Source organism: Synchiropus splendidus, chromosome 16 (assembly GCF_027744825.2).
Source record: "Synchiropus splendidus isolate RoL2022-P1 chromosome 16, RoL_Sspl_1.0, whole genome shotgun sequence".
NCBI classification, from domain to species: domain Eukaryota; kingdom Metazoa; phylum Chordata; class Actinopteri; order Syngnathiformes; family Callionymidae; genus Synchiropus; species Synchiropus splendidus.
In genome coordinates, this window is record NC_071349.1 from 10,329,176 (window position 1) to 10,355,864 (window position 26,689).

A 26,689-nucleotide genomic window follows, 5' to 3' on the forward strand; every position below is an offset into this window, starting at 1 on the left:
TTGGACCGTTTGCTTGGTGAAGCTCGGAAACTCGAGTGCTGTCTAAAGCAGCAGAAGAAAATGCTGAAGGATGCAGTGGATCTTATTTCTAGCAGGCTTCAAGAGTGAGCGTTACTGATTCATGGTCCTCCACATCTGTTCCTCATATGTTTCACTATTAGTAGTAGTGATCTAGTTTAATAACTGTGATCTAGTAGTGATCTAGTTTAATAACTGTTTCAAAGTTGGGCTTACAAAGAAATATTTAATAGTGACAATGGTAGTTTATTAATTTATGTCACTCTACTAACTGTACAAAACTGCTATATTTACTAACACCTACGCAATGTTTCTTGTCCAATCAGAAACATTAAAAATGCAATTACAACAAAATTCTGTGGAATTCAGTGGTCAAGCATGAGAAGATCATTGGGGTTGCTTATTACAAAATGCCCAAGGATGATGAAAAGAGGTGACCTCTGACCTTGGTTCACTTGGGAATGTCAACAACCCCCCTCCCCTCAGTGCACGGGTCAGGAAAGAGCTGGTTTACAAATGAAACTACTTCCCTTGCAACCGGACAGAAATCCTGACAATGAATTATAATGTACGTCCTAACATCAAACCTGCATTTGCTCTCGAACGTATTTACATTCACACTGTATTTTTTAAGTCGGTCACATCAGCTTTCTGGGTCTTTGTTACCTTATAGAAGCCCTGTCTCTCGTGATCGAGGATTCTGCTCGGATGCGCGCTCCCGCGTCCGCGCCCCCGCGTTTTCCAGAGCACGTGACGGCCCGTTGGCCAATGGTTTATTTGTTAGAGCGGTCCAAAGCGCGCGCCCGTCCCTGGAAGAGAAGAGCGGAGAGAAGGCGGCAGGAGGACAAATAAAGAGCAATTAACCGTTTCCCCCCTAAAATCGACGCTCAGAGCCCCGCGAAAATGTCAGAGGAGAAGCCCAAGGTAAGCGACCACTTCTCGTTCATGTGTTGTGTCGCAGCATCGGCCTTCTGGGATTGTTGCCGAGCCGTTTCTCAGATGTGCAATCTAAAATGGCCTGGTTTGCACGTTTCTGAATCGGCGCACCGTTTGTTTCGCAAATGAATGACCTGCCGCACATATTTTACACGCAGTAATCCTCTATAACGCTCGGCCGGTTCGACTCTGCCTACACACTGATGGGATCGGAACCTTTGGACCTAAGTTTCTGCCCAAAATGACAAATATATCGTTAGAAACGTTTGCGGATTTTTTTTCTTTGTCGAAGCGGGAGCACGCTCTCAGCAACTGCCGCATCCAGACTTGCGCCACCACTGTGCCCACAGCAATGACGCAATATATTAAAACTATCGACGTGTTGTATTGTTGTTGTCTTATTAAACCGATTAAACACTCAACCCATATGTTAGCATGGCTAGCCGGTAGCCAAGCACTGCTTCTGTACTCGAAGGCTCACAACCCAAAGCTAACTATGCTAACATTAGCATGGTCAAGAAAACACGATGCGAACACTCGAATTTTAATCCCTCGAATATTAAATGTAATTGAAAATAGCACCCGGATACCGCGTGGGTAGTGTTTTGCCATGGCACGTGGATGTTATCGTGTATTTTCAAAAACACCGGCTCGTTGTTTTGGTTCTGTTAGCGTCGCTGCTAACCCTCATTTTATACACTCAAGAGGTAATAATGATCCTTGTTGCGACGTAAATACGAAAGACTCAAATCTGGACTTTGGTGTTGACGCTCGTGTTTCTAACGATTCATTCTTTCCTCTCAGGAAGGAGTCAAGACTGAGAACGACCACATCAACCTCAAGGTTGCAGGACAAGATGGATCAGTGGTCCAGTTTAAGATCAAAAGACACACACCACTCAGCAAGTTAATGAAGGCATACTGTGAACGACAGGTGAATTATTTATTTCTGCAACCTCTAATGTGTGCACACTTTGCTTTTCCTTTCTTTTCAAATGTTGACTTCTTAATGCCTTTTTATTTGTGACTGAAAAGCTTCTTGGTCTATGAACAGCAATAAAGAATGGACGGGCTCTACTGCAACATTGTGACAAAATGTCTGATTTCTCCGGTTGTTTTGGGTCGATCTTTATTACTTTGTTTTCTTCGCAGGGTCTCTCAATAAGGCAGATCAGGTTCAGGTTTGATGGGCAGCCTATCAATGAGACGGACACGCCTGCACAGGTATGACGGCACCCTGTTTATGGCTGTAGATGCTGGTGAGCTCATGTGCTTCCCAATTTTTCCCCAGCTGGAGATGGAAGATGAAGACACCATAGATGTTTTCCAGCAGCAGACGGGCGGTCGCTGTTAGACCCTCCCCATCTCATTGACTGCCACAGACCACACCCTCAGACATCTTCTCCTTCATCGCTCCTCAGTTTATTATTATTATTGTTATTATGATTGTTCCTTAAGTTTATGCCATCTGTCAGGTTATTTTTGTTTTTTTGCTAAGCGGCGGGTGGGATGGCGGGGCGTCTCCTTCTTTCATGACTGGACTTTTTTTGTGCGCCTTTCTGGTGGCCAATCAGGACGTTTCCTCAAGGCCTCACAGGTTGTGGTTGGACCAACAATATGTCACAGTGAGAGTTTGGTATCTAGTTTTGTGCTTCTCCACCCATCACAGTTCAACGCGACACATGTTCGTCTGGGGTGCTGGGCGTCTGTCAGTGAAAAGGAAAGCGGAATCCCTCGATACAGTCTAAATGCAATCCCTTCCATTCCTTCTTGTCCGAACTTCAACTAACCCGTGTATTTTTAAATCCCTGCTTTTTAGGTGCTTTTCATAAAAAAAAATGTTGAAAAGTTTTTGTATATCTGTTCTTTTAAATTGGGGCTTAGAGACTTTTCTGTATCAGGTGGATGTTGGATGAATGCGCTGGACTGGTCCATCATGACCAAGCTTTCATAATCGCTGTACTTTGATCATTCACCACGCAACAGAGCGGGTCAAAACATATGTGCGTGTGTGTTAATCATTCTCTCCTCGTTTCTCCAGGGAGTATTTATTCACCTTCGATGTCAGCGTTTATGTGTCACGTTGTCCTGAGGAGAAAGTAGAGGAGCGTATGCATGTTTTGTTTTTTTTTTTTTTTTTTAAATTGGCCATCTGATGTATCATGCGAGGACCGAGGTTCTCTGCATGATTCAATTTTCTGTCTTAAAATTAACCATTTATTTTCAAGTCATTTCATAACATGCTGCAACTGCAGATGCTAAGAGGAGACCCGAGTGTCTCGTACACATGTAGATGCGTTCAGGTTCAGTGTTCAGAGGGGACGTTTGGGAGATACATGTTCCACACTGCCCCGTTCTTCATATGTGTTGAGGAGAATTGAAAATTAGCCTTGAAGGTCAGGAGTGTTCACTATTTCAGACCGAGGTTTGACCAGAGATGCCGCTTGAACAGTGAAATATGTGAATGAAACCTCTCCATCTCGAGTGTTAACTGTCAATTTAAATCAATTGGACAGGATATTTTCCTTCCATTTTCATCACAAGCGTTTCACTATTTCTCTCATCATTCTGTTTCTACGTCTGTGTTCACTGTACATAAACATAAATGCCGTTCCTGGCGTGCAGAAAAAGCTCGCTGTCCAGGCCACTTTGGCTCCTTGGGACAGAAATAAATGATTCATGTTGATTTTTCTCGAGTCAGATTCAGAGCCACCCCAACCTGTTACGGATTAAGAGCACAGTCCAGACTCTATGACTCTATCAGATCCACGTCGCCAACCTTTATCGATGAACTTATGAAGAACGGGGTCCTCTCATGTTATTTGTTTCTCTACTGATTTGTACATTATTTGTGGTCTTTTACTACTGTATACAACAAATATAGTTTGGTACTCAGATATATTGGCTCAGACTTCTTTTCTTTCTCCAAATATTTTTTTTTTTTGAGAAAAAAGGACAGTTTCACATGTAACACTGCAGCCTTTCCACTGAAGGATACGAGTGAACATTCTCAAGTGAAATGAATGACAAAAGACTTCTGTACAGAGGATGACACTCCGTACTATACAAAGAAAGTGGTACAGATACTTAGGTTGGGATTCATCATCTGATCTGGTTCTAGTGTTTCAGGAAGTAGAGCATTTTCTCTATCGTTCTATGAAGACATTTTTCCCATTAACGTGATCATACTGGTTCCAGCAGAGGGTGCTATTTCCCTATAATAGCACGCCTCTCTTCCGTTGCCTTCTGTGTCTAAACGTACCATTGGACCGTTAAAGTTGAAATATTGCGATGGAGTTGGGCGAAGGAAATTTCAAAAGTTTCGGAAGGTAAGGCTTTGAATGTATCGTAGCGTAAATCTACTTATGTAATCGCAGGAAATGCAGACCGAAAGATTATCACATCGTAACTTGACGCCTCTGATTTGTATCAGTTTCTAAGTTGGCGTTGTCCGGTTAGATGTTTAACACATTTTGTCAGAAATATTCAGCGATATCTTTCCTTTACAAAGAGAATTTACAAAGGGAGTTTGGTGGGCTGAACCAGGTACGTACGTTTAATTTATTTATTCCAAAGTAATTTCAGATTAAAAAATATTAACTGCTCACAGTACTATAAATTCATCTTGAGACTTTTCTTTTATGACCTAAAAATAATGTGTCAAAACTGTCCAACTTTTTTGGTTGATGACTAGGCCATTTACAAGTAATACATACTATATAAAAAGAGAATTCAGTGATATGCAGTGGCGGATATGATCGTTAATTTCTCTTATGAAACTCTGTGAAAGTTTATTAAACTAGATTTCGTGGGGGGGAAATGCGTTTATCTAACGTCCAGCGTTATAGCTCATAGAATATAATCCGTATTGGTTGTTAAAAAAAAAGGAATGTTTTAGTTTGATTTTTCTATATTTGAAAGTATCTGAAGAGTTTGTCATGTTCAATACATGTTCAACCATTTGTAACATCTGTAGATGAATTTATATTGTATCGGTGAAATTATGTTGGTGACCACCAGAGGGCTAGAATGTCTTCATTTCGATAATTCTGTTTAAATGTAAAGTGCTATAATGTTGCTGACATGAAACAGAAAAAACCCCCACATTAATTTCCATAAGACTTGATGAAAAGTAGTGAACTAACTGCCACTCATGACTTGAGGGTCACCAGCAGTCAAAGGTCAGAAATGTTCTGTGTCGCCTCCTGCCATGTTGTGTCTGCCTCCTGCACTATCTGATGTGAACGGCGCACATCTGTCTCATCAAAGGCGGTGGCAGCAGGGGGATGACAGGGCGGCAGATGATTTGCATATCTGTCTACCGTTTAAAAGAGCTGCAGGTGCGGGGTTCTCCACACAGATGCAGAGATTCCTCTCTCCGATCCGGGACTGCCTCCTGTTTATTAAAAAGTTCTGTCCGTGCAGCAGCTCCAGAAGATCATTGGGTCGATTCGCCGCTCATTTCCATGGGGATGCCGAATCGCACTTTTGGGTTGTGTGTTTTCACCTCTGATGAAGCCGGGCTTGACATTTGGACTGGATTTGACATGGAGACTTTTCCAGAATCTGACAAGTGAAGAATCCCGACTGCCGGTTATGTCACCGCTGCTGCTGGTGCAACTCCTTCTCCTGGGCTTTGAGGTCACCGATGCAGCCACAGGCTCACCAACGGAATGTACAGGTATTGCTACTTTCCATTCAACTTTGCTTAAGCTCAATGAATGGCGACCATTTCTGTATTCGGACTGCAAACCTGGGAATCCCCTCCAGCTAAAATTCTTCTGGATAATTCCAATTGTCTGCATCTGCTTCCAGTTCTCGTGCTGAAGATAGCGTGCACTAAAATTAACATCACAAACAAGTACGGACGGCGATTGTGGTTAGGAATCCATGACAATTCCACCCGCATCACATGTAGGCTGAGGCTGGGAGTGATTCCCTTTTGTTATTCCTCCATCCACTCCGCATTCACAACCTCTCCTAAAACCCCTACCACCACCCGGGGCTATTTCTCACACACTAGGTGGGTCGGCAATATCAGCAATATTTATTATTTTATAACTCTTGGAAGTCTTTTGTCCTGTCTAAACAAAGAGATGCCCACTCATGACCTCTCGCCGGATAACTGTGATGGAATGTGGCGGCACAGTGGGAAATTCTACTGTGTCATCTGATTCATATTCATACTTTTGTTGTCTAATGTAGCCATAAAATATATATTTTTTAAATATGGCAAGCTGTATATTTTTCATGATAATGAGAAAAATGTGGTCTTAATATTAATATTATTATAATTACTCTATAATAATAGCAATCATTGTTATTATCATTATAACCAAGATAATGCAATGAGGGTGTATCAAATAATTTTTGCACTTTATGCCCATTGAGGCATTCATTTTAACAAAAAACTTGGCTGAAGAATATACCAACATTCCTGCTTTACGTCGACAGGTTCAGCTCCTGTGGATTTCCTGTCAGTCCTCCTGGAGAGAAATGGCTCCAAACCAAGTCCTGGGCTGCACATGAAGCAGGCAGGAGGGGTGAGGGGTGTGCACATCTCCCGTCCTCACCCTCCATCCCACCTTCCTTCCTCTCATTTATTGGTCAACTGTGACCTTTTTCCCAAGGAGTTTTCCATCGTTGTGACCCTGAAGGTCTCCCACATCGGGGCAAAGGTCAGCATGCGACCAATGTCGCTTTAAGTCAAACAGGAAGATTGTGAGATTGGATGATGCCCATGTTGTTAAATTTACTGATATAAATAAAGCCTCCCCTTTTTCCATTTGCATTACATTTCAATGCAATGCTATACCTATCTTTTTGTGTTTCCCTCTTGCAGAAAAATGAATACATATTTTCCATAACAAAGCCCAAAAGTGAGGAACAGGAGGTGGTTACAGATGACAGGATGAAATATCCCAACACTTTAAAAAGGAGCGGGAAAAGGCGGCGGAAGAATCATTCAGAACGCGGCTGGATTATGTTGGGAATGCGCTTCTCTCGAAAGCGCCTCCACTTCCTCTTTAAAGGCCCAAAGGAAAATTTGGAACAGTGGGTGTTTCATGGGACTCGACTGGCGGATGACCAGTGGCACACCCTGGTTCTGCACGTCGGCGTTGGACGTGTCAGACTCACGCTGGACTGCGGTTCCCCACAGGAAATGTAAGGTTTTTGTCCTCACACTTCTCTCTTCCGGGTACTTTTGTGGATCCTTTGGGCGTTGTAGATCCTTCAGCACAATCCTGCAGCCTGGCTTCAAGTATGTTCGCAGCCTGCGGTCACATCAGGATCTCCTGACAGGATTTGATGGATGGAATTGAGTGGAAACACCCCGGAGGTAACGCGAGGGAAGTTCAGAAGCCCCAGTGCAGCACATGTGTGAGTGTTGGATCAACACTTGAGCAGGCGGAAGAACTCGGGGATCTCCTCCAGACTTTTTACCCTCAGCCCATCCAGACTGGGCCACATTTTTGTCTGGTCATGTGGAGAGCTTTTTAATTCCACTTCAATCTGACTAAATTCATATTTCTCATGCACCGTAGACCTGCTGAAAATGCAATATTATTTTAAATATAAATACAAAAATATAAATGTAACAATACTCCCACCTGCTGTCCAATTGAGGTCATTGATATCAACAATATTTCAAATGATAAAAAAAAAGCTGTCAAATTAAATAGATATACAAGTAACATCCCACTTACAACCGGAATCGTTTCTGACCAACCGGTCGTAAGTCGGATTGGACGTAAGTCAAATGCCATTCAAAATAGCCGATGCGAGGGTTATAGGTACCACTGTAGTGGTAGATCGCTGTGTGTGAGTGAGTAAGTACAGTTGGATGTTACTTGTATATGTAGGGCTGTAATAGTGGCTTAAAACAGTGTAGTATAGGTGAGAATGAACTGTTTTTGGGGACATATTACATTAGATTAGATTTAGATTATTTATATACATTTGATTTTTGTGTCACAAAATTGAGGGAAAATTAAATTTTAATAGAACCTCAGAAGATATCTGAGCACTTGATGCATTCAATTGATGTTTCTAACATCAAATATTAAAATACATTTGTGCATACGATTACGCTGTAGTAGGTGGCTTTGGTGGGCATATACAGTATTTTTGAAGACTCTGTTTCCTTATCAGATATGACCATGAGAACATTAACCTGCATTTCTCTCTGATGACCCGCAGACTTCCCTCCAAACCCTTCCCATCAGACCTCAACATCCAGGGCTCCACTATTAACATCGGCAGTCGGGGGAGATGGAAGGGCTTGTTTTCAGTAAGACCCGCCCACTTTCAGGTCACTTCTTTTGAATGATGGTTACGACTCAATTTTTCTCTGGTGATCAGGGTCTGCTCCGACAAGTTCTGATGGTTCCGGGTGCGGATGTGTCCCTCCAGCTGTGCCCCTCTGTCCAACCACAACTGGCAGCTTTAGTGACACCGCATCACCTCCTGGATAGCAGGAGTCACCAGACTTCACTGGGTAACACACGCCGTCCTTTCTGCTTCCAGCATTCTTAGTTTGATGTGTTGCTTCCTGGTCTGCTAGAATCTGAGCAGCGGGTGGCGCTGGGTTTGGACACGTCCTGCACGGAGCTGGTTAAAGGTCAGCTCTGGTTCAATCCCACCAGGAAAGGTCTGTACCTCTGTGATGGCAGCACGTGGATCACTGTTCTGGAAGGTGAGAGCAGAGCTTTTGAAACAAGGTCTCTTGAGTAATGAAAAGATCCTTCTGATTGTTGAAGATCGCAAACGACTGGACTACGTTCAGGAGCACCAGGTCCTCACCACCAACTCAGAAACACATGACGTGGAGGTAACACAAAAGTTCAAACTCTTGTGATTTAGCCACATGTTCAAGGAGCCAGGGGCCCCATGTGTTTATATGTTTTAATGATTTCCCCCTGTATTTATTGTGCCCTTATGAGGTCAGGGTTTATTTTTTATTTTTGACATATTATTAAAAAATAAGTACATAAATAAAATCTGTAAATACATAAATAAATTATATATATATGTGTACATATATAATAACTATATATAATAGTATTTATATATCTGAGGTTAAAATACATGTCCTCTATTTACTACTACATTTTAAAAAATCAATATGCATATATTATTTAAATAAATATAGATATAAATATACATGTAAATATATGACTTGCTGACATTATTTGGATTTTATTTATCTATTTTTGCATTTAGATTTGTTACGCCACAGTTTAATATTACAAAATATTTAATTTTTATTTACTTCCCATAATATGTTTTTTATATTTATTTGTTATGATAAAATAAACCAAATTATTAACAATAAAATTATAATGATAACATTTTTTATCTACGCTTATTTATATTTTACAGCCCCTTATGACACTGTATTGATGTGACCCCACTGAGAATATAGCTCTGTTTTAGAGGTGGGCAAATCCATCCACACTCTCCAAATATTGTTATGCTTATACTATGTTATGCGGTCTATGAACGGATGGCGACCTTATATCTTAAAATAACAGTCCGCATAAGTGAAAAATCCACATAGTTCTGGGAGAAAGGAAAGGTCAACTGGTCTTCTGCGATAATCTTCATCAGGTGTTCCAGATTCCCACCATGGGTCTGATGGCTGCCATGGCTCACAGGTCCACGTCGCCCGGCTCAGCGGTGTATCGCTGGACAGAAGCAGGGTTCCAGCTCTACCAGAACATCAGCACACGCGGAGCGCTGGCCTGGCGACACTTTAACATCGGCAAGAAGGTGTGGCTGGTTCAAGTCATTACTCTTCAGGGTCCGCTGATGTTTTCCCTCAGATCTTTCTAGTCGTGTCCAACTCTGGAGAGCAGTCAGACAGCCCGTCCCTCGACGAGGCTCAGGAAGACTTTTCAGTTATTTACAAGTGGAATAAAAGAAGGAAGGCCTTCGTGCAGTTCCAGACAGTGAAAACCCACTGCGCCAGAGACTGGGAGGCTTTCGTCATCAATCAACAAACCTATCTAGCAGTGGCCAACCACCGAATAGGTGACGTCTTGGCGCTTTTAGACGTTTGTTAGTGGATTATTTTAACAGCTCTTTCTAACAGGAAACAATAACCACACGATCGACAGTGTCATCTACAAGTGGAGCAAGGTCAGCAGGTCTTTTGAGGCGCACCAGACGCTGCAGACACTCGGGGCCTACGACTGGGAGTTCTTCACTGTTGGGCCGTACCATTTTCTGGTGGTGGCCAATGCCTTCGATGGTGTGACCACATCTGTGGACTCGGTCATCTACGTCTGGGTGGACGGACGTTTCCAGGTGTTTCAGACCATCAAGGTATGAAGGGAGGTTTTGGCTCTGAGATGCATTTTGAGGCTGTGATTCAATGAGACAGTGTGCGCTGTATAAAACAGGAGCAAATGTTACGCAGAGATGACATGTTTCATGGTTTGCAACATAGTGAGACGTCAATTTAACCGGCTATTCTGAAAATCAGGGACCTGACACTAAACAAGTGATGCGTCAATATGCGTCACATTAAACAAATATATGACAGAAATTAATCATGAAGGATGGAAGGCAGGAAGGAAGTGAGGGAGGGAAGGAAGGAAATAAGGGACACAAGGAGGAAGGTGGGGAAGAAGGAAATGAGGGAGTGAGGAAATAAGGGAGGCAAGGAGGGATTAAGGAAGAAAATAAGGGAGAGACAAATCAAGGAAGGAAGGCAATGCGGGAGGAAGGAAGGAAATGAGAGATGGAGAGAGGAAGAAAGGAAGGAATGGATGAAGAAGGAAGGGAATAAGGGAGGTCTGAACAAAGGAATGGAGGCAAAGAGGGAGGAAGGAAGGAAATGAGTGAGGGAAGGAGGAAGGTGGGAAAGAAGGAAGTGAGGGACAACACTGCAGTCAACACGTTTGCGCCTTTAAAATCAATTTTAAGACTTTAAAGCACAATTTAGAGCTAAACAACTCAAATTACAAATTCACTGCTGCTAACAGGGGCTATTTTAAAACGCACCCCTGGAGAAGCATGTTAGCGCAAGCAGTCATGATATACTGGGGTTAGGGATGCAGAGGCGCCAAGCCAAGGGCTGCGTTTCACTTTCTGAATCACAAAGTTGGCGCAGCTACAAAGGTCTTCACACTTGCCTCACTAAATTAGGGAATCAACATGATGGTAAACAAAAAAATAATAATTCCCAGATCTCATTTATTGCAGTCTTTTATCCACGATGACTCATCTCTGGATCAAGAAACGTAAATATTTAAGCAAACTTTTAATGGCAAATGACTCACTGTTGTCCTGTCGTGACCTGCGGAGGGGGCAGGCGAGCACATACGTTGAAGGCAGGAACTGTATGTAGTTCGCCATGTTTAGCTTGAGGCAGGATATGGCTTTGAAATGTTTCTGAAAGTCGCTCGGCCTCGGCCACATGTGACGTGAGAGTGCTGACACATTGATAGTTGTGTGTGAAACCGAAGAAGATCCAGTCAGTTTGGGGAATTCCACAAGTGGATGTAAAGCTCTGCACCGTAGGGCTGCTCATGAATCACCCTGGATCGTGAGGGAAGCAAAGCCAACACATCATTTGGCACTTGTTCGACATGAATCACTGTTTAGAGTCGCTCGTTCGTCTCTTCAAGGTGTTAAAGATGATGGATCAATTCCCGTGGAATGTACGTGAGTCAAGGCACCTGGAAATATTTTCACGAATGTTCTAGTCCAAAATTAGAATCAGAGCTGTCGCCGAGTCTCACAACAGTGCGAACAAATGTGACCCGTTTCGGATGAAAAATCGACTTAATCAGCATCAAAGGCATTTTTTCTTTGACGCTATTGAAACTGTCGTCACTTCACCAAGTGGAGCTCTGGAGAGGTGCAGATTAGATGGGAGTGGGACGTCAGAGTGTAGCCGCAGGTGAAAGACCTTTCCTCTAAGTCGATGCTGAAAACGAAGTTGCTCGCTTGTTTGCAGAAAGTGATGGAAGGTTTCTCTCCCTGTCCAAACAGACCTTCTGTGCTACTGACTGGGAAATGTTCCAGATCGGCCAGAGAGTTTTCCTAGTTGTTGCTAACGGACACCGTCTCCATGGTAACCGCCCTAGTCGGTATGCCATCAACTCAACTATCTACGAGCTGGACATGATTGGCCGGCTGTTTCTCCGCTTCCAGGATATCGTCACGTACAGGTGGAGGGCAGGAAAGCGAGATCTAGTGGCAACTATTTCTGTTTTTTCATTGCTGTATACTCTCCTCTCTTTCCAGTGCAGTGGACTGGGAGTTCTTCAGCCTCGGGGAGGAGCACTTTTTGGTGGTGGCTAACTCATACAATGGAGAGTCCTACTCCCTCAACAGTGTTCTCTACAGGTACAGACCATGTCATCCGCACACCACTGGGAAGACAATCTGTTGCTGTAAACCTGCACCGAAATACATACAGTGTTTCAATGCTAAAGTGATTCATAAGGGAAAAACGCAAATATAGCCACGTAACTTTCTACTGAAAAATAACAGCCCGGACTTTACAACGTCAGTGACATCAACGGCAGTGGATCTGTCAGGCAGTGGAGCACTGTGTGTGAGGAAGACAGTGTGTGAAAAGGTTTTGTTGTTCCCATCTTGGAGGAGCTGTGGCAGACCCGCATCTTTCCAAGTCCTGAACCATTTCATCAGGATTGTGGAAATCAGGGGAGCCTACCACCAGCTCCCCAACAGTATACTCTTTGGTTATTAAAGAAAAAACTGAATTTAAATGTATAATAAGAATCAATATATGAATAATATTTTATCCTTTTCCCTCACTCCCTTCCTCCGTCCCTGCTTCTTCCACTTCCTTCCCTCCTTCCTCCCTTCCACCCTCCCTACCTACCTTCCTTTCCTACCTACCATCCATCCTATTTTCCTCCCATCCTTCCATCCTGCCTCCCATCCTTTCTTCCTTCCTTCCCCTTTCCTTCCTACCTACCTTCCATCCTATTTTCCTCCCATCCTACCTTCAATTCCTCCTTCCTTCCTACCTTAATTCCTTCCTTCCTCCCTCCCTCCCTTCCTTCCTTCCTTTCTCCCTCCCTGCTTCCTTACATGTGTATAATGACAATAAAGGCATTCTCATTCTTTCCTTCCTATCTTCGACCCTCCCTCCCTACCTTCCTTTCCCTTTCCTACCTACTTTCCAACCTATTTTCCTCCCAGCCTTCCATCCTATGTCCCATCCTCCCTTCCCTTCTTCCTTCCTCCCTCCCTCCCTCTCTCCCTTCCCCTCTCCTTCCTACCTACCTTCCATTCTATTTTCCTCCCATCCTACCCATCCATCCTTCCCTCCGTCCTTCCTCTGTCCCTGCCCCTTTCCTTCCTACCTGCCTTCCATCCTACTTTCCTCCCATCCTTCCAGCCTACCTTCAATTCTTCCTTCCTTCCTACGTTAATTCCTTCCTTCCTTCCTTTCTTCCTTTGTCCTACCTACCTTCCTTCCCATTTCCCTCCCTTCCTTCCATCCTACTTTCTTCGTCTCACCTCCATCCCTTCCACCTCCATCCAACCTTCCTTCCCCCTCCCTCGATCCTGCCCCATCCTTCCTTCCTTCCTCCCTTCCTTCCTTCCCTCCCCTCACCCTCCCTTTCTTCCTTCCATCCTTCCAGCTTCTCTCCCTTCCTTCCCTTCCCTCCTTCTTCCCCCCTACCTTCCTTATAATATTGTACTGTTGAGATTACCAGCATGCATTGCAACACAGCACATACTCTCAAGATCACTTAACTATATCTAACTAATATTGTTGATATGGTAGTTCCATGTACATGGAGAGTGTCAGTGTGTGTTCTCAGCCTTGAACAAATGTTGTCCTTTCGTCCTGTTGCAGATGGCAGGGGTACGAGGGCTTTGTCCCCGTGCACTGGCTTCCGACCATCGGCTGCAGCGACTGGGAGTTTTTCAGTGCCAAAGGAGAGTCATATCTCATCTACTCCAGCGCTAAAGTACCTCTCTCCAAGGTTTTCAAGCTGAAAGTTTATTGAACAAAGCACAGCATTTCTCTGCCTTTATGTTGGTTTGTCATCGGACACTTTGTGCCTTCATCTCGACCTGCTATCACAATAAGCTATTTTGTTGTCTAAAGTTGTTTCTCTGCAGCTTAACACTCACAAAACCACTGAACTAGTTTTGTATAAAGAGTTGAATTGTTCAGCAAATGTTCTCGCTTCAGGTGTTTCAGCATTAACTGAGAAATTAAAACTAAAATTAAGGCTTCAAGTTCTTTATTTTTTTACTTAAATTAAGTGGTTTCGAGGACATGAATAAGAAGGAATTCTAGCTTCAGGGTGGAATTGTTCGATACAGACATGCTTTAAATAGGCTCTTTTAAATAAAAGCCCTTCCTATAAATTGCTCCTGCTGTCTAATTTATCCAGAATCACAATTTATTTGCTGCTTTTTTTATGATTTCCTGACTCACTAAAGTGGAGGACACATCTGGTCTCCATTGGAGAAAACGCTGGAAAATCAGTCTGGCTGATCTGCACCAGATTGAATCAGGATTTTCTACATACATCAGGGTTATTCATTTAAAGGAGGTAAGTGGGTAAACAACAAGCCAGTGTTCGCTCGATTCCTTACTCAGAGGCAATATTCTTATGATTTCTTGTGTGGTCCTCTCATGCCCCAGAGGATCAGAGGTACATGTGTTTTCATTCCAAGTCAGTTCATGATTCCAATCAGGTACCAGCTGATGTTTTGTGTTGGTATGCAGTGGTGCAGCGGTGGCCCCGAGCACTTACGCGCCAACCTCTATTATCTTTGACAACCACCGACATGTCTGATGCCTCACGTCTGCAAATGCACTTTTAAAATCCTCTGTTTTTGTTTTTTTTCTTCCTCAACTGCAACAAACATGCAAGCCCATCGCACGGCGACTGGGAAGGAATGCGAGCATGACAGCGGGTGAATCCACAATGTTTTCCTTGCAGTTTGTTTGGTCGGACCTCGGCTGTATCAGGGAGGTGAACCCTGGCTGCAAGTCAACAATTTGAACTATGACTCATTTGTACTTCAACAACATACACCCATTCTAATTGCCGTGAAGCTAACGGCATATATTCACTGTCTACTGTTTTCTCTGGCACTGAAGGGAATTTCAGCTTGAAGAAGCGAGCTGCTACTGAAAGGTCACGAACAGGTCACAAATCCAAGTTAGAAAGAGGAGAATCACAGTCAGTACGTGCCTGATACGTTTAGCATTCCACTCGCTTTTTAATGATTATAAATTATTTCCTCAGGAGACATAAACCTAAGCTTCACTACAGTTTTAAATCAAGCAAATTATTATTGCGGACGATAACGCGCGTCTCCTTCGCAAAACTACAAGTACCACAATGCACCGCGCGATTCATTCCGGAGGAAACATGGCTGCCTGCTGTCCACCGAATGTATTGTTGTTTACATATCATGCGCTAGCTTGTTTAAGACAAACAGCTGAGAGACATTGGTCTTCGAAAAGTCATTGAGTTGTTCAGGTTCTGAGGAAATCCTTAACGTTTAGGTAAACACGTTTTCTGTTGCGGACAGCCCAGGCATTTTTCGCTGAGCTGTCATCCCAAAAGCGAAAGAAAAGAGTCGTGAAATTCGTAAAATTGTCGTTACGCCTCAGGTATTTTGGTTTTCTGTGATTGGGGTCGCTATGTTTAGTCCCGTGAAGGCTTCTTATTTCAGAGTTAGCCCGGCCATTGTGAACAGAGAGCTCGGCAAGACCAAGATGAGATAGCAAGAAGAAACGTCGTGGTGCGAATATTTACAACAGGGAAAAACAGATACAGCGGTCCAAACGCCATGTTTGGGAATCTATTTGAGGACGACGAGGAGGAAAGTTCCTCTTCGAGAACCAGCAAAAGCAGAGTGTCGAAGGGTGTCGAGGAGCCGCCGCCACCCCGGGGAAGAAGCAACCTGTGCGGCATCAAGAACCAGGGAGGGACCTGCTACCTGAACTCGCTTCTTCAGACACTGCTGTTCACCCCGGAGTTCAGAGGCAAGAGTGCTTGGCCTATCTTAAAGACTTGTGTCAAGTATCTAATGATTATTGTTGCTATTCATGTGCAGAGGAGCTGTTCAGGCTGGTTCCAGATGAGCTGGGGTGCCTCGACGATAAAGACAAACCAGGGGCCAAAGTAAGTTGCTGATAGTCTTCTATGACTAGTATGGACTGTTTTGTCTCTGTCACTTGTCACGAACCATGTTGAAATGTAGGCCACCACCCAGTTATACCACGTCATCTGGTCACGCCACCGTCTGAGTGTCTGGCATTGATTTATGGCTCATATAACCATGATGATATGGTTATATGAGCCATAACCATATACTGTTGAATAACCAGTAGAGCAGTGTTGTGCAGATTCAGGCCACATCCATTTATTCTTCTGTTTTGGTTGTTGTTTTTTTGGTATTCTCTTTAGTGTAGCTGTGTAAAATTAGATGTCCTGGGGCTACAACAGAAAAAACAAAACAAAGTTATGAACATAAGCTAAACAGGTGATGTATTCCTTTTTATACAGGTTTGTCTAAATATCAATCGTGAAATTAATTTTAAAAAATTATTTATTCAGGAAGGACTTCCGAAAATAGAAAGGTGCTGTCACCTTATGCTAGTGAGGGCCATTGGATCCAAATTTAGCCTGAATTTATGTTAAAAAGATGAGGTGGAACACATTTGCTAACAGTGAGGTGAGCTGGTCATAAACTAGGCCTGTATGTGATTGTAATCATATATAGATCATAGCGGTTAGGTTACAGAAGCTGGATTTGTTATGCTGATGAGACTGTCAGTTTGAATAAATGTTGATGGTGTTTGGCTGCCTCTTCTTTATTCTGGCTGGGAAGCAGTGAGGCACCTCCGAGCTGGGGGTATTGAAGAATTTGAATGGATCAGAACGAACTTCTTGTTTCTCCACCGAGCCAAGTTACTGAAAATGTGGCTGAAAACCAGCCGTCTTCAGGCAGTTTTGATGGAAGCTCACCATTATATTTTATGTTTGGCCCTTACTCTCTGTATTCTTTCCAGGTTCGGGTCATACCTCTGGAACTGCAGAGACTCTTCACTCGTCTACTACTGGTGGACCAGCAGAGCGCCTCCACGTCGGACCTCACAGAGAGCTTTGGCTGGAACAGCAGCGAGGTCTCATTTGTCATCAATATTCAAACCCCATATCTCAAATTCCTTTCCCTTTTTTTTTGCCCGTCAGTTACAGAGCGTAGACCACCACACGCAATACCTCAAGTTTTCTTTATATCCAACCAGATCCAGTTCCTTCACTGTGAAGCGAAGGGAATTAAATTTTGTCTGGAGGCAGAGGAGGCGCCTTCTGTGTTGCCATGCAAATAAAAATAGAAGACAGATTGAAAACAGGAAACAACAGATTTGATACATTTACCCAGAGGACATGGATGGTGTTTATGCTCAGTGATATTATACCTGGAACTGGAGTTCAGGACTCCTGTGCAGATTGTAACCTAATGCTGCTTGTGATTCACACTAAATGCTTGTGTGAGAAGAGTAAAATATGTCCCTGTGTTGTTGACTCAAAGGTTCAGGTGAGGGTGAGTCTGTGTCTGGGACCTGAAATACGGCATGAATTTAGCAGATTATCCACTGTTATTCATACTTTATGACCATATATTAGCACATGCTGGGCCTCGATTCAGTGACTAAATCATATCTACAAGCCAAGCTTCATGAATGATCTCCTCTAGAACTCACTAACTTTTGTGTTCTGGATTAAACCTTCTTTTCCAGGGAACAAATCAACATGACGTGCAGGAGCTCAACAGGATCCTCTTCAGCGCTCTAGAGCACTCCCTTGTGGGCACCAGTGGTAGTTCCTTCATCCACAGACTGTACCATGGTACCATCGTCAACAGCATTGAGTGCAAGGAGTGTGGAAACGTGAGCCAGAGACAGGTATACGTGCATGTTTTCATAGCCTTGTTTAAATTAATGTGCCACATTAATACCCCATTTCCATCCGTGTGTTTGGACCTTCTACAGGAGGACTTCATGGATCTGACGGTGTGTGTCTGTGGAGTGTCCAGTCTGGAGGAGGCTTTGTGGAACATGTTTGTCGAGGAAGAATTGTTCGATGGCAATAACCTTTATCGCTGCACCCAGTGTGACAGACTGGTCACTGCTGCCAAGGTCAGTATTTAATTTAGTCTCTCTTTTTAACACTCAAAATATTTAGTTAAAAGTAACACAATCTTTGCCGTTGCCTCAAGTGTAAGTCCTCTGTTAAGATTTGCAAAATCACAATTTATTTAATTTTTATTTACTACTATATTTATGTATTTATTTAATGATTTGTTTCCCATTTTTTAAAAATGTATTTTTTATTGTTCAATGTACAAGCTTTGTTCGTGTTTTGGAAGTTTTATTTTACTTATTCTTTTTCCTGAGATTTTTGTTTCTTAAGTGTTATAGTTGTTTTTTCAAGTAGGTTTATGACTTTTATGAAGATAATAAACGCAAAAAACTGCCATTATCCTGGCTGAGAAGTGGGTGTGGCCCAACTGTAAATCTTTGCTAAGACACATCTCCATGTTGCAGTCTGCCAAGCTGAGCAAGCTGCCTCCATTTCTCACCATATCCCTGCTGAGGTTCAGCTTTGACTTTTCCAAATGTGAGCGATATAAGGAGACCGGGCGCTACAGCTTCCCTCTCACCATCAACCTGCGCCCCTTTTGTGAGCAGGTATCTTCTCAACAGCACCTAACTTGGTCATATGACTTCAATACATCTGATGGACCTTCCACTTCACAGACGGATGACGATGACTCGGATTACTCCTACGAGCTGTTCTCCGTGATCATCCACAAGGGAGGCTGCTATGGCGGCCACTACCACGCCTACATCAGGGACATCGATCAGCTCGGGAACTGGGAGCCGCCGGTGAGGAACAAAGGGGCTGTAAATGATGTGATCTCTTTGGACAAAATATTAGATTCCTCTTTTCTGATAACAAGGAGGAGGACTGTAAACAGAAGACACACACGAAAGTGGTCCAAACTACTTCTGAGCCCACACTGAAGGAGGACGACCCTCTTTCAGTGCTCACTACCATTATCGCTCAGGTATACTGCTGTAGTGTTTTAATAACATGAAAACCCAACTCACAACAATCCTCCATCCTCACAGGAGCCATTAAAGAGTGTTCTGTTGGACCAACTGGGTCAAAAACTCCAGGATAAGATCGGGTCGTCGTGGAGCAAGAAGTTCAGGAAACAGTACGGCCCCATCGGCAAGGTTTGTTGTCCGCACATAGACGTGTTGCGTAATATTCCCACACAGAAAAAACTCCCCTTTCGCTATTTTCAGTTCCTGCAGCTGCACAAAGATGTTTTCATGTTGGTGTCTAATGGCACCCGTGTTGCACTGAAGACCAACCCCACCACCACACAGGACCAGTCCCCCAGCCCGACCACAGAAGCCACTGCAGCAGCTGCTGAAGAGCAACCGGCAAGACTTCCTGAGCCAGAACCAGAGGTACTGCTGGGTTTTCACTTGTTTTCCAGCTTGATACCTCACTGAGGTCGACGTAACCCTGTGCTCCAACTTCTTCTATATTGATTTAAGTCCAGCTGAATATGTTATATTCAGTCATTTCTGGTTTTGTGATGTTGATCTTTCCCTCTTGTCTGTTTAGGGTCACCACTGGTTCGACCTCAATGACTCCACGGTGACCCCCATCAGAGAGTCTGACATCGAGAAGCAGTTCCAGGGCAAAGAGAGCGCCTACATGCTCTTCTTCAGAAAGACGCAGCTCAGCAGACCCAGCGAAGGTATCCAAGTGTTGGTCAGACATCACAAGTTTAGTGCGCAGCCACATTATGAATGAGCTGTTTTTAAGGTACACTGTATTTTTATTTAATCAAAGCAAGATTTGGGGATCTGTTTTTGTTCTTTTGCAGCTCTTGGCTGTCCTCAATACAAAGTTCCGGATCACCTCGTCCAGTTGGCTCGAGAGGAGAACGTCAAGCTGCAGAAGACGCGGTACAGAACTTGAAATTCGCAGTGACCTTGATCACAAATACATGGTTAAACAGAAAGTACTTTTCTGCCATAGTGAGGATGTGGAAACCAGTAACAACACTATAGATCTGCATCTGCACCTGGGGCCGTCGTACCGGCTGACAAATGGGGCCCTGCAGCCGCTGGCTGACGATCCCGGCGGATCCACTTCTCTCAGCTTTGATCGGAGAAAAACTGTTGGAGAGCTGAGGCTGGCCATTTATCAGGTAGGGGATCCAAAGAATTAGCTGCTGTCGTCCAGAAGGACTTACAAGTATGCGCCTGCTCATCCAGCAACAGGAACTGTGGGAAGGGGACATGGTTCTTACTGTGGCCCGAAACCTTCCAGCAGGTCTTCACCTCTACAACACTCTCACAGGTGGGTAACGTTAGTCTTGAATTATTGAAGTCACATTGAAGACGATCATCTGCATGTCTGAGACTGGCAAAAGGAAATACTGAAGCATTTGACTTTTAAGTAAAACGGAGCCCAAGCCTCAAATGTTACCTCATAAAACACAACATATAATCGAGTCACTGAAAGAAATCCGCTTTCGTTGACTTCCTCTGCCTTCATCCCTGCTGCTGTCACTGCCCTCTTCTTCGCGCCTGTGTGTGTTATTGGAGCTCTGTGATGCTACTGCCACCTGGTGTCCGATTACATTCATTACGCCCTGCGAGACAGTACAGTACAAGCAGAGTGGTAATACTGGGAGAAAGAATGACATTGTGGGTGAAAATGAGAGTCACTGACTTAAATGTGAAAAATATTGTCATATGAATTCATTACAAAAGAAATTAAGTCTGTTAAAGATGTTTCCTCAATTGTCTTAACTCTCTTGACTGGTCCATCAACACACATGGAACTAGCCAACATTTTACTTCATCCATATATTGTTGTCAGCTTGTTACTTATATATGTGTTTTTATTTTCAGATGACAACATCTCTTTGTACGCAGCTGGAATCTTCAGCAACTCTGATCTGTTTGTTTGGAACGGTCGAGAGGTAGGGAGAGCATTTTTTTAAATGATATGTCATGAGACTCGTAGCAATTGATTATTTTAGCTGTCACGCATTACTTACTCAACTCATGGCTGATAAAAATATTAGCATGGCTTGAACGCGAAAATCAAAATTGTAACATTTATTTTGTTGGTCATTTTCAGGTTTGTGGGGCCGGGGTTTTGACTGGGGACCAGTGGGAGCCGCTGCTGCTCACTGTGGTTCGCCCCTTTCTGGGTGAGGATCTGGAACCAGAGAACAATGTCGGTAGTGGGGATGGTGGAGGTGCAGTTGAAAATGGGGTTCCTGGCTTGATGAAGGAAGCGAGGGGCTTTGCTGGGGGCGCCACTCTGGGTGAAGTGAGGGAAGCACTCGGGGAGCCAGAGGAGAGTCTAATATGTCAGGAGCATAAAGCGAGAGGGGATCAGGGTGCAGGAGGAGAAGGAGGAGGAGCCAGCGGCTGGAGAATATTCCCCCCGGATGACATGCAGCGGACACTGAAAGAGCTGTCCCTGAAAGATGGAGATGCTCTGCTGGTGCTGGAGCCGCACTCGTTCGACAGCAGGTAGACTTTGACTCAAGTCACTTAGTGGTTCTGTTGACCGTGACTCACATGAACTGCTGTTTTCCTTCCAAGCGTGTTCTCCATCAACGGCGACGTGGTCACCGTGACAACGCCATCTGACTGTCGCTGGCTCCAGGTGGACTTCACGCCCACAGCAGGAGAGACAGCAGATGAGAAGAGGAGAATCAAAGTTGCGGCCACTGGCAGCATGGTCAGTGAGTCTGGGTTGGTCAGTGTTGGGTCTGATGTGTGACGGCTCCACTCTGGACTGCTCTTCAGTTGCTGTCTGAGGTGAAGCTGAGGGCAGTTGAGGAGCTTCAGTCGCAGCAGCGACAGCAGCTTCCAGGTGAGATGAGTGAGCTGTTTTCCCACCGGCTTATTGGTCCACACCACATCACTGGCTGTAATTGCACTTCTTCATTTCTGCATCCTGAGCGCTTGTTTTGTCCCTGACCAGGTGCAGAGCTCTGTTTGAGGCAGGTGGACTGCACCGGGAAACTCCTTCCTCCAGGTACTCCCTTAGAAGTCGCGGAAATCCCCTCTATTTTGACAAATATTAAGACTGGTTCTCCTTCAATGTCTCCCTCATTAAATTGTTGAGGAGTCCTGCCGCCTGTAATTTTCCCTGTCATCTGTCTTTGACTGTTTACTGTGCAGTGTGTGAGGAGCTGAGTGTTCGGGAGGCAGGCGTGCGGCTCATGACCACACTCACTCTCTGTGCTGGTGTTGCCCCCAAGGCGTCACAGGTGTGTCTTTAATTTCTCGTCTTCAGTAAATGCGTTGCCCTTCCACGGTTGAAGGAGGAAGGCAATGAGTTTGAAGCGTCCTCTTGAAGAACTGAATCTGTCGTTGCAGCTTTTCTTGAACTACTGTGTGGGAACAGCGTCCTCTGCTGACGTGGAGATGAACATCGTTGTGGAGAAGGCCTGCACTGTCAAAGAAGTATGGGCTTCCCTCCGTGTTAACAAGTCATAATCGAGTGTGTCTACGTGTTTAAACCATGTTTTTCTCCATTGTTCACAGTGTTTGAAGTTGATGTTGGACAGTGTTGGACTTGAAGGTAAATTCCCTCTGCAATAAGGAAAATTCACACACAGTATGGACTCACAATCACAACAGTTTAGACATGTGTACTGAGTGAAGAGAGTCACCTTCTTGAGTCAGATGTAATTGACAGTTTTTGGATTTAGAGGCTTCTCAACCTCTGACAGTCCCAGGCTGTGTATTTGCCCTGGACCCAGCAAGACTGCAGCTTTCCACTACAGCCCAATATCATTTAAAAAAGCCCATTTAGGTTGTAAAACATCAGTACAGCTGATAGTTTTTTGTGTTTATAGGCTCTAATATAATGTCACTGTCAATATATTTGTTGTTTGTGTCTGGTATCAGGTTTTCCTGTGGTGCCTAATTTCTTCATGAAATGTTTCTTGTAGAGGTGGAGTATAAACATTTGAATGTCCATATGTCACTGCTTTTAAGGCTCCTGTTGGCACTTGAGGAGGCTCGACTGGTGTGAGGAAGTGGGCGAGCCGCTGATGGACGAGGTCAGTATTTCAATGTTGTTTTAAGCTTTAGCTTTAATATGAGGCTGTAACAAAGATACAGGAAAAAAATCAGTTTCTCTTCACTAGATGTGTCCCTGGAAAAGCAGGAAGTAGTTCTTACTCCGATACAATAGAATTAACAGGGGCTGAGAAGGGCTTAATGGTTATAAACTGTAGCACTATTTTAGTTGTAAACTTAGAAATAAGGACCAAGAAAAATCTGAAATCTCAGTCAGAACAACTGATTTTGGATTTCAGTGTTGTGAAGACCAAATGTCATCACATCTAACAGAAGCTATGGTCATAGAGGTCTAAAGTTTACTGTAGTTTGTGTTGCATATTAGCATTAACATCCATAAATCTGTCTCCACAGGATTCTTCTCTGGTGGAGCTAAAGGTGCAAAGTGGAGATACCCTGGTCATCACAGAAGGACAGCTTCCTCCAAAAGTAAATATTTAAAGTCCTTAACTTTTAGTTTGGTCTGATGTGTGTGTTGCTGGCTGTGTGTTCAGGGGTTCCTGCAGCTGACTGTGTGGCTGCACCGCAGTGACCCGGGGTCACCACTGGAAACACACCCCACTGACAACGGCCCCGCCGGGGAAAGTGTAGTTCTGCCCGGCCACAACAAGGTGGCGCTGAGCCGGCTAGGACAAGTGGAGCTCTCGGATGAAGTGAGCCTGGAGGATCTCAAGATTCACGTATGTTCCTCCTCTGACTCCACAGTGGACCACAGGTGCCAGAAGTCTCGTCTCTGAGATCGTCCTTCTTCTTCTCTGCAGTTTATTATTAAACTATTCGCAGTCATAATTAAGTCTGGGACAGTTTTATAGCTCCAGAGATCAAATCCAGCTCTGGAGTGTGTGAAGCTTTTGAAGGTTTCCCCAGGCTGTGTTCTGCTAGACTACTGCCCCCTGCTGTCCGGTCAATGTAGCTGCATTGACTACGGTCTTCCCTCTGTGTTACTGTGACAGAGGGCAGCCATGTTCATCCGTACATTCCGACTGATGAAACATGTTTGTCCCCGTCAGGTGTCGACTCTTCCGGCTCTTCAGGACGTGTGTGTTCCAACCCCTGGGTTCATGCGCGTGTGGCAGCTGGAGGGGCGCCGGCTGGCTCGCATCCTCCGGGGGGCGCACCTCACTCTCAGGCACTTTTCTAATGTTCTGTTACCGTGGTGATACTGTGGTCATAACACTGGCTGCTGTCCCCAGGAAGCTGAAGCTCTCCTCCGGCTCTGAGGTCTGTGTGCAGCACCTTCTGAAGGAGGAGAATCTGGGGTAAAAATAACAGGTTTTATTTTACCCTCAAGGCTTTTTTTGGTTTTTAAAGTTGTGTTGTGCTGTGCTGCAGGCCCAAGGAGGTCTTGCTGAGCGCTGCCATGGGAGTTCCAGGAGAGAGGAGTTACTACCCTTCTGAGGAGCTGGTGTGGGACGCTTCCAGAGATGCCTCCGCTCGCTCGCTGCGCGCCTGCCTGGCGGCGCACTACGGTCTGGCTCCAGACTCTCTGCTGCTGGCCAAACACCAGCCTGACCGACACAGCTGGGAGGAAATCAGCAGCTGGGTGAGTGAGACGCTCACTTACTGAGCTTCCTCGAGGAACAAGCTTCTTCCTCCATCTGTGCTGAGGAACTGCCTGCGAGGGAAGCCATTACTCCTCAGATACACGTGAATTAATCTGTGTGACTTTCATGATTGAGGAAACAAGATTCTTTTTTATTTATTTAATACTTTTCATTTTGGGTTTTTTTAAATATGTATTTTAATTATGTTTTTTAATTTTAATATATGCATTATTCACCTTCAAATTCATGTTTCTTTTGTCACAGCTTCATTTTTATCTCTTGAAATCATGTCTTAATCCTGTTTCTAACAAAACAAATCCTTTTTTTGTGCCTTTATTTTTTGAATATTAACATAATCTAATGTTAACTCTTATTTAAACCTTCCACATTATGCCTAAATTATAAGTTAAAATGGGGAAAATAAGACTTTAAGTGATTCACTCACCGTTTCCCTCAGAATCAGCAAGTGTCTTCAAAGAAAAAGAAGAAGAAGGCGGAGTCGCTGCTTTCAGCCCCGTTTCACTTGAAAGACGGTGATGTCATCGGCATCAAGGTATGGCGGCGCTTATGAGTCATATTTCCACTGTCATTTCTTCAGTGACTTTAAGGTGCTGCGGCTGAAGTTGCGGTTTATAATCGTCTGCTGGTGTTGGAAGATGCTGCACAGGGTGTTGAAGTTGGTGCAGATGAAGCGATTCCAGCCTCCTCCAGTTATTACATGATAGTTACCCGACATCAGACTGTTCAGACCACCCTGCGTGAGCTCGACCTCAGAAAGTCAAGTGTCCTGGACGGTGGATGAAATCTTTGTTGAGGTTTCTGAGCTGCATGTATAACACTGACTTATCTATTAAACTCTGGGACATTGACCTCCTGAGTTCCTGGAGACAGACGCTATCAGGCGGCAGACACGTCCATAAACCCATGTACCAGGTCGGGCTTTTATCGTGTCCACCTGCTTCACCTTTTCCTCCGTTACGAGGGTGGAATCCAATAGGATAGTTCACCCCTCAACTCTCGGCAGACGTTTCAACTGGAGCTGATGATCTCTCACAGACTGTGACGCCTGCCTCCACAGAACCTGGGCGTCGACACCAACCGAGACTTCAGCACGGTGCAGGACGACTGGGGTCAGCAGCGGTTGCGAGAGCTGGCGGAGCAGCGGAGGAAAGGCTGCGACTCGGCCGACGGAGACGGCGCTCAGAAGAAAACTGCCAAGTGCAGGAAGCCAGAAGTGGGTCTGTCCATCAGCGTGGCCCAGTTTAGATAGCACATCCCACTGTAACCACAATCTGCTGGGCCTCTGGATGATGTGCTTTAACTCTAATTCTCTTGGAAGATGGTCATTTCAATGCAGTATTACTACGTACTACATACTTGCCTGCTTCATTTGGCTTTCTAGAGCAGATGCCTGCGGTGAAATCTCTCTGATGACGTGGTATAAAATATGTTTTGAGACAATCAGGGATGATTTCTGACAAAGAGTAAACACACACCCTCTGCATTCTACCTCCTCCTCGCTCCAGAATGGTTCACTCACAACCACAAGTGGAATCAGAAAACTGCTATTCTCTGTATTCGGATCCGGTTCGATTCGATCGAATCCCGTCGAGATACAGAAAATAATCGGACTTGTCAGTAGTTGATCCAGTTTTTTCTTTTCTTTTTCAATATGATTATGGACTGGCTTTTTGTCTTAATCTGGCCTTAATCGGTGCCAATCTGTTTATTTTCTAATGGATTTTTAAAAGTCCCGGCTCATGAAAACATTGTTTCTGGGTGTCTCTTGTTTAGTAACTTATTATCAATAAAGCTCTGCGTCCTGTGTTGGGCTCCACTGTGGTTGTTACTGCGACTTTCCTCACTGCTGCAGCTGGAACCTTGACCTGCACCAGGTGTGAAAGAAACGTTTTGTTAGACCTTTTTTAACATTTCAGCGGCAGGAGCTCACCGACCTTGAGATGTATGTTCTGTCTCGGGGTTTTTTTTTAATCTCAGAATTGCTGCCTTTCTTACATTTACATGCA

General features: G+C 44.3%; 3 protein-coding genes across 3 annotated transcripts; all 3 read left to right on the forward strand.

The window, feature by feature from the left end:
- Positions 1-795: 795 nt before the first annotated feature.
- Positions 796-3,850, forward strand: LOC128747305 (small ubiquitin-related modifier 3). The gene is made up of 4 exons (XM_053845112.1): positions 796-942; positions 1,759-1,887; positions 2,106-2,177; positions 2,245-3,850. Exons 1-4 carry the CDS (start codon positions 922-924, stop codon positions 2,305-2,307), a joined length of 285 nt encoding a protein of 94 aa, XP_053701087.1. The 5' UTR covers positions 796-921; the 3' UTR covers positions 2,308-3,850.
- Positions 3,851-4,318: 468 nt separating this feature from the next.
- On the forward strand, positions 4,319-14,302 carry tspeara (thrombospondin-type laminin G domain and EAR repeats a). The gene is made up of 14 exons (XM_053845329.1): positions 4,319-4,499; positions 5,517-5,634; positions 6,408-6,631; positions 6,796-7,118; positions 8,154-8,244; positions 8,316-8,451; positions 8,518-8,649; positions 8,714-8,784; positions 9,564-9,725; positions 9,779-9,986; positions 10,048-10,280; positions 11,955-12,133; positions 12,210-12,311; positions 13,801-14,302. The coding sequence occupies exons 1-14, from the start codon at positions 4,413-4,415 to the stop codon at positions 13,952-13,954; spliced, it is 2,220 nt and encodes a 739-aa protein (XP_053701304.1). The 5' UTR covers positions 4,319-4,412; the 3' UTR covers positions 13,955-14,302.
- Positions 14,303-15,325: 1,023 nt separating this feature from the next.
- Positions 15,326-26,481, forward strand: usp40 (ubiquitin specific peptidase 40). Its single transcript, XM_053844953.1, has 30 exons — positions 15,326-15,957; positions 16,029-16,096; positions 16,987-17,100; positions 17,719-17,883; positions 17,971-18,117; positions 18,526-18,669; positions 18,739-18,867; positions 18,942-19,049; positions 19,114-19,221; positions 19,294-19,461; positions 19,622-19,757; positions 19,887-19,968; positions 20,042-20,213; positions 20,281-20,365; positions 20,923-20,993; positions 21,155-21,555; positions 21,628-21,766; positions 21,835-21,901; positions 22,013-22,066; positions 22,213-22,301; positions 22,411-22,497; positions 22,579-22,615; positions 23,035-23,099; positions 23,473-23,547; positions 23,613-23,798; positions 24,129-24,247; positions 24,312-24,377; positions 24,451-24,661; positions 25,120-25,215; positions 25,741-26,481. Exons 1-30 carry the CDS (start codon positions 15,762-15,764, stop codon positions 25,930-25,932), a joined length of 3,777 nt encoding a protein of 1,258 aa, XP_053700928.1. The 5' UTR covers positions 15,326-15,761; the 3' UTR covers positions 25,933-26,481.
- The last annotated feature ends 208 nt before the right edge of the window (positions 26,482-26,689 follow it).

What these genes read in the sequence shown, in the direction of transcription:
- tspeara (XM_053845329.1), top strand. Translation starts at nt 4,413, where the DNA reads ATGTTTAACACATTTTGTCAGAAATATTCAGCGATATCTTTCCTTTAC. An exon ending in AGTTTGGTGGGCTGAACCAG is followed by an intron (nt 4,500 to 5,516) that starts GTACGTACGTTT and finishes AGACTTTTCCAG; the next exon opens with AATCTGACAAGTGAAGAATC. An exon ending in GAGTCACCAGACTTCACTGG is followed by an intron (nt 8,452 to 8,517) that starts GTAACACACGCC and finishes CTGGTCTGCTAG; the next exon opens with AATCTGAGCAGCGGGTGGCG.
- LOC128747305 (XM_053845112.1), top strand. Translation starts at nt 922, where the DNA reads ATGTCAGAGGAGAAGCCCAAG. An exon ending in TGTCAGAGGAGAAGCCCAAG is followed by an intron (nt 943 to 1,758) that starts GTAAGCGACCAC and finishes CTTTCCTCTCAG; the next exon opens with GAAGGAGTCAAGACTGAGAA. An exon ending in AGACGGACACGCCTGCACAG is followed by an intron (nt 2,178 to 2,244) that starts GTATGACGGCAC and finishes ATTTTTCCCCAG; the next exon opens with CTGGAGATGGAAGATGAAGA.
- usp40 (XM_053844953.1), top strand. Translation starts at nt 15,762, where the DNA reads ATGTTTGGGAATCTATTTGAGGACGACGAGGAGGAAAGTTCCTCTTCG. An exon ending in AAGGACAGCTTCCTCCAAAA is followed by an intron (nt 23,548 to 23,612) that starts GTAAATATTTAA and finishes CTGTGTGTTCAG; the next exon opens with GGGTTCCTGCAGCTGACTGT. An exon ending in GGGGCGCACCTCACTCTCAG is followed by an intron (nt 24,248 to 24,311) that starts GCACTTTTCTAA and finishes TGCTGTCCCCAG; the next exon opens with GAAGCTGAAGCTCTCCTCCG.